General features: G+C 44.3%; 1 protein-coding gene across 10 annotated transcripts in view; it reads right to left on the bottom strand.

Annotated features, from left to right (window-relative positions):
* Positions 1–3,894: 3,894 nt before the first annotated feature.
* dnaaf1 (dynein axonemal assembly factor 1) overlaps positions 3,895–9,027 on the bottom strand; it is a 131,954-nt gene continuing 126,821 nt past the window's right edge. For all 10 annotated transcript variants that reach the window (XM_043707396.1, XM_043707397.1, XM_043707394.1 and 7 more), the window contains one exon: positions 3,895–4,690. In XM_043707396.1, coding sequence (XP_043563331.1) covers positions 4,584–4,690 — 107 coding nt within the window. In that variant the 3' untranslated portion in view covers positions 3,895–4,583. The remainder of the gene's footprint in view (positions 4,691–9,027) is intronic.

The raw sequence follows: 9,027 nt of genomic DNA, 5'->3' as shown, positions 1-9,027 counted from the left end.
CAATATGGAGTGGTCAGTGTGTAACTCAGGGACGAGACAAAATATGGAGTGGTCAGTGTGTAACTCAGGGACTAGACAACAATATGGAGTGGTCAGTGTGTAACTCAGGGACTAGACAATAACATAGAGTGGTCAATGTGTAAATGAGGGACGGTGGAAGAGATAGGTGGGACGAAGATGACAGATAGGATAGTTCAAGAGGATGGTGCTGAGTTGGAGGGTTGGATCTGGGAATGGGGGGATGGATGGGAGTTGGGGAAACTGGTGAAGTCGACGTTGATGTACTGTGCTTGGAGGATCCCAAGGAGTTTTTCCCCCAGTTGCTGGGTGGCTTGGATTTGGCAGTGGAGAAGGCCCAGGACTTGCATGTACTTGGCAGAGTGAGACGGGGAATTGAAGTGGTTACTCACAGGGTGGTGGGGTTGTTTGCTGCTTGTATTTCCAGAGATCGAGTTGGCATCCTGTTTCCCCAATGAAGAGGAGACCACATAGGGAGCAACAAACACAGTAGGTGAGGTGTTTGGATGTGCAAGAAAATCTCTGCCAGATGTGAAAGAATCTTTTGGGGTCTTGGATGGAGGTGAGGGGGGAGCTGAGGGTGCAAGTTTTACACTTCTTGTGGTGGCAAGTGAAGGTGCCAAGAGTGGAGGGTGGGTTGGTGGGGGGCGTGGACCTAACAAGGGAGTCGCATGGAATGGTCTCTGCGGAACGCGGATAGGAGTGGGATGGGAAATATATCCCTGGTGGTGGTGTCTGATTGTAGATGGTAGAAATGTTGGAGGATAATGCGCTGTATCTGGAGATTAGTGGGGTGGAATACGAGGACCGGAGGAGCTCTATCCTTGTTGCAGTTGGAGGGATGAGATTCAAGGGCAGAGGTTTGGAAAGTGGAGGAGATGCACTGGAGGGCATTATTGATCACGTGCGTGGGGAAATTGCAGTCCTTGAAATAGGAGACCAACCTGGCATTTGCTGGAGTGGAATTGCTCCTCCTCAGAGCAGATATGGCGGAGGCAGAGGAATTGGGAATAAGGGATAGCATTTTTATAGGAGGGTGGTGTCATCCAGATAGCTGTGGGAGTCGGTGGGTTTGAAGTAGATATCCATGTTGAGTCGGTGGCCAGATATGGAGACAGAGAGGTCCAGGTAGGGGAGGGAGGGAGGTGTCCGAGATAGTTCAGGTGAACATAAGGTTAGGGTGGAAGGTTTTTATGAAGTTGATGAACTAGTCAACCCCCTCGTGGGAGGGTGACGTGGCGTCAATACAGTCATCAATGTCATAGAGGAAAAAGTGTGGGATGGTGCCAGTGTAACTGCGGAAGATGAAATGTTCCATGTACTCGATGAAGAGGCAGGCTGAGCTGGGGCCCATGCAGGTGCCTGTGGCTACCCCTTTGGTCTGAAGGAAGTGGGAGAATTCGAGGGAGAGTTTGTTGAGAATGAGGACCCATTTTGCCAATCAAATGAGTATGTCGGTGGAGGAGTACGAGTTGGGTCATTGGGAGAGGAAGAAATGGAAAGCTTGGAGACTTTCACCATGCATAATGCATGTGTATAGGGACTGGATGTTCATGGTGAAGATGAGGCATTGGGATTGGGGTAACAAAAGTCATGCAGAAAGTGGAATGTGAGAGTGGTGGCCTGAATGTATGTGGTTAGTTCCTGGACCAAGGGGTCAGGACATTGTCAACATATGAGGAGATAGGTACAGTGGAGCAGGAGCAGGTAGAGACGATGGGTTGACCAGAGCAGTCAGGTTTGTGGATTTTGGGAAAGAGGTAGAACTGGGCAATGCGGGGTTCTGGGGGCTGTGAGGTTGGAGGCTGTGGATGGGAGATCACTTGAGGTGATGAGGTTGTGGATGGTCTAGGAGATGATGGTTTGGTGATAGGAGATGAGGTCATGGTTGAGGGGGCAGTAGGAGGAGGTGTCTGTGAATTGGCGCTTGGCTTCAATGGTGTAGAGGTCAGTGTGCCAAACTACCACTGCTCCTCTTGTCTGCTGGTTTAATGGTGAGGTTGGGATTGGAGCAGAGGGAGTGGGGGCTGTGCTTTGTGAGGGTGAGAGGTTGGAGTAGGTGAGAGGGGTGGACAGGTTGAGGCGGTTAATATCACGGCCACAGTTGGAGATAAAGAGATAGAAGGTGTGTATAACAGACAAGGACGGGGTGTCCAAATGGATGGAGTATGTTGGAGGCAGGAGAAGGGATTCTCTGAAGGGAGGTACTGATTCAGTTGGCAGTGTCTGGAAAACATGGCGCATGAAGTGAGACTTGGATAGGAAGTGTACCTGATGGTTGGAGGCAGCAGCAGTGGACGAACAAGGGTTGATGGAAAAAGCGCGGAGGTGGTGGAAGAAAAGTTTGATGTTGCAACGTGTATGGAATTTGTTTAGCTGGATGCGTAGTGGGATGAAGGGGAGACCATTACTGAGGACTGATCATTCAGTGAGGGGGCGATCTGAGGGGATTGTAAAAACCTAGCAGAGCTGGGAGCTGAGCCCAGATACGGAGTGCAGACTTGTCTCTGGAGTGGGTGTGGTCATGGGATAATTGGTGATGTTATGGTCAACGTCACCAGAGGAAGTGATATAAACAGGGGTGGTTAGCCCACTGGTCGGAGGTGCAACGGGGTGGGTGAGAGCCCAATGGTACCTAGGGGCAGACCGAGAGCCACAAGGCGGGTAGCCGTCCTCAGCGCTGTCACCCTGGGCAGGTACCGGGGCGGGCTGCCCCAGAGGTGGTCGAAAGGTGCTGAGGGTGGTTAGTGAAGCCGGAAGGTGGGTAGGCTGTCCTGACTGCTGTCACCCTGGGCGGGTACCAGGGCGGGCTGTCCTAGAGGTGGTCGAAAGGTGTGTCAGGGCGGACCGAGAACTGGAAGGGGCATGGGGTGGACCGAGAACCGGAAGGTGGGTAGGGGCGGGCTGCCTTAGTGGTCGGAAGGTGGGAGGGGCGGGGGCTTGCTGGGTCTGTATTGTCTGCACTTTTGTATGTAACGGTATTGTCGAATGTACAAATGTCATTGTCACTGTCTTATATGTGGAACTGGGATTTGAGGTTTGTCCTCCTCTCCCTGTAAAATGGTTGAACGGTAGGGTTCGGGGCCTAGCTTTGCTGCTCCTCTCCCTTGTAAAATTGCTGTCTTTTGTGTACAGCTGTCAATGTTTTTTGTAAACTGTTTTGTAATTTGTTTAATAAAATTAAAAAAAAATATAAACAGGGGTGGTCACAGAGGCAGAAGCAGTGTATTCAGTGGTGATGAAGTTTGTGAACCGCGAAATGTTCTGTTTCACTGGCTTATCCTAGTGCTTAGAGGCAGCGGGAATTCAAGGGTTAAAGGTCCCCTATTGGAATGATTCTTTATGTATTCGACTGTATGCCTGTCCAGTCTCAAGCAGAGACCAGAGATCACAGCAGGGGTCTGGCTGCTCCTGAAACACTAAAGCCGCCTGGAGTATGTGTGTTTTGTTCCCATCCCCTAGATCTGTCAGCCCTTAACAGACATCCCATTAACTACCTTCCGTTTCCATTCATACTCTTGTTAGCCGGGAAGGAAGTAAATGTGAAGACTAACCACACTACTGATACTAAAACCTATTATCTACCCCTTTATCAATTAGCATGAGAGTGAGAACAGTACAGTCACAAGTTTCTGTGAGTGGTTTAATATTATCACAGGAAGGCAGCGATCTGTAGTTATTGTGAGAGTGAAAAACCCATATTGTTAACGAGATTTGTATTCCGCCCTGTGATGTCAGAATCCTTTGTATCAGTGATACATACTCGAACAAGATATAAAAAAAATGCAATTTAATTATAATGTTCAGAGATTCATCAGGGATTGCTTCCATAGGAAGACAGCCAGACGCCTTTAGTGGCATTCTAGATCTCTCCCGCGGTTTTCAGAAATAAAGTGTCCGGCATCTGAAGCTGGTGTCATCCAAAATTTACTTTAACAGTGGCACTCACGGGGGACGGGAAGCAAAACTGACGTTCCGTGTGATGTTCGCAGAAGCGGTGGCTGGGCTGGGGGTGGGGGGGTTAAAATAATCAACACAAGTAACTTGTTGGAAATCCTTGTTGGAGAGGCGGCAATGGTTTGTCATGCACCTTCAATGCTCACAGGAAGAGTTCGTACTTCTCTCCTGTTAACCCCCGACTATTCTTAATGCTGCAGTAAAATCAAATGATCTCAAATTAACAAATGCGGCTTTTCCTGCCTCATTGTCCTGATTGATTCAGTTGGCAGAGTCTGGCAAACGTGGTGTATACACTGAGACTTGGGTAGGCAGTGTACCTGATGGTTGGAGGCAGCAGCAGTGGACGAGCAAGGGTTGATCAGCAGAAATAAGGGGAGCGAAATGAGTTTTCACCTCAAGTTATATTGCAGGCCTCTAAAGGAATAAACTTATTTATTGAAATAACAGTCAAAAATAGACTTAACAGCACATTTTAAAACATCCCAAAACACTGTCATTTAACAAAGCAAATTAATTATCATTTAACCTACAGCCGTTAAATAAATCTCCCTGAAACTGGAGTCTTTTCTCTTTGGTTGATATCACCAATAAACTATTGGGGCTCTTCAGTCCAGGCCAAACTCAATGTCTTCAGTGTGGATATGATCAAGCTCCAAAATTGCTAATTCTTCTTTAATTTTTTCTCCTTCAGGACCACAATGAGTGAAATTTCCTTAGAAAATATTAACAAAGTTGATCAGGAAAGGAAACACCTCATTGACTATTGTTTCACATCCCAGTTAAATAATAACCCTCAGCATTTTGCTGTACAACCTTTGCTCAACAGCATAGCATCAATGTGGGCGGCACAGTGGTTAGCACTGCTGCCTCACAGCACCAGAGACCCGGGTTCAATTCCCGCCTCAGGCGACTGACTGTGTGGAGTTTGCACATTCTCCCCGTGTCTGCGTGGGTTTCCTCCGGGTGCTCCGGTTTCCTCTCACAGACCAAAAATGTGCAGGTTAGGTGAATTGGCCAGTAGTGTTAGGTGAAGGGATAAATGTAGGGGAATGGGTCTGGGTAGGTTGCGCTTCGGCAGGTCGGTGTGGGTTTGTTGGCCCGAAGGGCCTGTTTCCACACCGTAAGTAATCTAATCTAATGTACACAGCCTTTCCCAACACTCAGTAAAATCATGTTTGGGAGTTGAGAAAACAGAACTGATTTATAAAGATTGTCAAATGGCCAGCATTCTCGGGGAGGACAAAGCAAATGCTACAAAGATACTTTGAAGTTTTCCCTCAAGCATGACAGCAATGATGTTTATGATTGGAAGGAGCTTAGTACCTCATGGTATGTCCTGCCCCTTTTATCCAAAGGTCTATGTGTTGAGAATCCACATATTCAGTCACATAAAGATGCATCACTGAGAAACCACAATGCTGATGTCATCTTTAATTTGAGGGATAGCTCACACTAATGATATGAAATTCCGACAATGGAGTATAAGCATCACCTTTCTTTTAAAAAAAAGTTGCTTTAAATGAAACTAAAAGTAGTCAAGTTGCCATAGTCTCACTCTCTCATTCGAGAGGTATTACTAGTGGTAATTTAACCTGAGGGTCAAGCCACTTCAGGCAAGATGGGGGGGGGGGGGGGGGGGTTGAGATTGACAGTCATGGTAACCTCAGTTGGTGCAGGAATTGAACCCAGAATATTGGAGTCATGCTGCATCACAGTGGAGAGTGATGCTGCAAAAGCACACACACAAGCCATCCAATCATTTGAGCTAAACAAGCCCCATATCTACATATAGACTGGAAAAGACATGTGGGCAAAGGTAACCTAAATGATTTCTGACTAATATCTTTCAACAGTACTTCAAGGAACCGACCAGAGAGAAGGTTATACTAAGCCTGGTCCAGTTGCAATGCGATAGGATTAACTAATTATCTTAGAGTTAAGTCACCCTGAGGTAACAGTGACCATACTGACATTGAATTTTACATTCAGTTTGAGGACTGAAAGAGGTTGCAAGACTATTTTTTTTAAAATCAAATAAAGGTTATGATGAGTGTGTGAAACCAGAACTGGCCAAACTGAGTTTGCAAATTAAGTTAAGTCAATGAAGATGCAGTGGCAGACATTTAAAGGGGAAAGTTCAGTATACAGAGAATAGACATGTCTCAAGCAAGTAAAAGAAATTCCAAAGAATGGTCCTATGGTTAACTAGAAATGTTAACTGTGGGATATAGGTAAAGTAGTGTTACTTCTGCAATCATAATTACTTATGCAAGGTAAATGAACTCACACCAGTGTATAATTGTTTCAACCAAGAGCTGGAGTCAACAAGAATGAAAACTGTGTGAAGGAAATATATAATTGTTTTTGTATTAGCTAAAGTGTGCATACAAGAATGAAACAATGGTAGATATTACAGACAAATAGATAAGGTGCTGTGAGGATGTAGGTTAAGCCAGATATGCTTGTACAAACAGTAGTTATAAACATCTGTTTCCCACTTCTGCAAAAACAAACCCCAGTTCAAAGGTCATAAGGTTCAATATGGTTGAGGAATGGGAGGAAATGTCACAAGTAAGGGAAACAGATGGCAGTGAAGGAGGATATACCTAACAATGGACCACAGCAGGATGTGGTGAAATGGCCAAGTAAAACTTGTACTTTGTTATGCACAAGGCCGGATAAAGCAGGAGATAAACAATAGTAATGGGCACCGGGTTTGGAGTAGTGAATCCTATATAAGATATGTACTTGCTAAGCTCTGCGTGTCTATTTTAGGCACCACGCTTGCAAGCGTATAATAAACATACTGATTGCTTCAGATCTTGTCTCGGACTGAAATTATTGAAGTGAGTGAGCTTCATTTCTCACATTAACGGTCATATCAAACTAAAAGAAAAAGCATATAATTGTGCAAAGACAGGAGACATGTCAGAAGATTGCTTGGAACATTAAAAAAACAGTAAATTACTAAAAATGAAAATGGAGGAAAAAATTGGAGCACAAAAAAGCTAGTCAGAAATATTAAAAAAAAGTTTCTAAGTATTTAAAGAAGAAAGTTAACAAAATAACATTAGTCCTATAGAAGACAAGACTGCAGAATGAATATGAAAAATAAGGAAATGGATTAATTATATATGCATCTTGCATCATTTTTGCTAAAGAGTACACAGTAACAAAGAAGCAGCAATAAGTTAGGAAATTGAAAGAAGGGAGGGAGGAATTCAGGAAAATCACAATCATCAAAGATCACCAGGTACTGATCAAACTGCTGGAGCTGTTGGACCTCAATCTAGGGTCTTAAAAAAGTGCCCAGTAAGATAGTTGATGCATTGATTTTCATTTTCAAAACTCTCTTGATTCAGCAATGGTCCTATCAGTTGAAGCATTAAAGAAGGCATTGGATGCTTATTTAGATAGTGTCCTTGGATGCTTCCAGCACCACTAATCCAGAATCTGGTTTCTAGCATCTGCAGTCATTGTTTTTACCCTATTTTGATAGTGTGCAGAGACATGGGGAAAACAGAGGAGATTAGCACGAGATAATAGAGCCGGTCCAGGCATGATAGGCTGAATGGCCTCCTTCTGTACCATTGTAATTTGGTGATTCTGTTTTACTATAATTTTGTCAATGAAATAACCTAAAAGACGAACTTTAACTTAGTTCTACACATTTTTAAGCAATAGGTTCTCATGATAACAAGTTTCTAATGCACATTAAAAATAAAAAGAATAAAAGAATTTTTATGCTTATTTAATTACCTCAAAATTTAAAGCAGTGTAAATAGCTGTGACCACAATATGAATTTTACATCCTGTTTCAAGGGGAGAAGGTATAGGTTATGATTTAGGCAACGATGCTGGTGTGATAACTGACCTGGCTGTGACCTGGGATACAAGGCTAGGGTGACAGATAAATAGAGACACAGTGGCAGACATTTTAGGGGATATTTCAAAATAATCAGAATACGTGTATTCCGACTCTAAATAAACTTTCTAAAGGGAGGACCCGCAGTCTGTGGTTAATTATGGAAATTACAGAAACCTTTCAAATTAAGAAAGAAGCATGTAACTTCACCAAGATGAGTAGTATGTAAGATTGTTGGTCAGAATTAAGGAAGAGACTAGAGTATGAAAAAAAATTGAACTAAAACCATAAAAAGAGATGCCAAGTGTTTCTACAGGTAGGAAGTAAAGTGAATGTTGATCTTCTAGAGAGTGAGAATGGTAGAAAATAAGGAAATGGTAGATGAAATGAACAAGATGTGCATTTTGCTTCTGACTTCACGAGAGGATACGAAAAACATTCCAGTAATAGCTGTGAGCAGAAGGTGGAGAGAGGAATATAGCAAAATTACAATCATGAGGGAACTGGTGCAAAGCAAACTACGGAGTTGCAGACTGATGAATCTTCGAGTCTTGATGGAGTTGAACCTAGTGTCTTAAAGCAGGTAGCTAATGAGGTAGTAGATACATTGAGGTTACTTTTTTCAAAACTGAATAGATTTAGAAAATGTTCCATTAGATTGGGTGGCACAGTAGCTCAGTGGTTTGCACTGCTACCTCACAGCACCAGGCACCCAGGTTCAATTCCAGCCTTGGGTGACGGTCTATGTGGAGTTTGCACATTCTCCCTGTGTCTGCATGGGTTTTTTTCCCAGGTGCTCTGGTTTCCTCCCACCGTCCAAAGATTTCCAGGTTAGGTGAATTAGCCATGCTAAATTGACCATGGTGTTACATGCATTATTCAGAGAGAAAAGGATCTGGGTGGGTTACTCTTTGGAGGGTCGGTGTGGACTTGTTGGGCCAAATGGCCTGTTTCCACACTAGGGAATCAAAGTTTGTGCGAAGATTTGTAGCTCGGGTGCTCGTTGTTGTGGTTCTGTTCACCGAGCTGGGAATTTCTGGTGCAGACGTTTCGTCCCCTGTCTAGGTGACATCCTCAGTGCTTGGGAGCCTCCTGTGAAGCGCTTCTGTGATCTTTCCTCTGGCATTTATAGTGGTTTGAATCTGCCGCTTCCGGTTGTCAGTTCCAGCTGTCCGCTGCAGTGG

The sequence above is a fragment of the Chiloscyllium plagiosum genome, chromosome 17, assembly GCF_004010195.1.
Source record: "Chiloscyllium plagiosum isolate BGI_BamShark_2017 chromosome 17, ASM401019v2, whole genome shotgun sequence".
Taxonomy (NCBI): domain Eukaryota; kingdom Metazoa; phylum Chordata; class Chondrichthyes; order Orectolobiformes; family Hemiscylliidae; genus Chiloscyllium; species Chiloscyllium plagiosum.
The sequence above is the reverse complement of the archived record's forward strand: the minus strand, read 5'-3'. Positions and strand labels throughout refer to the sequence as shown.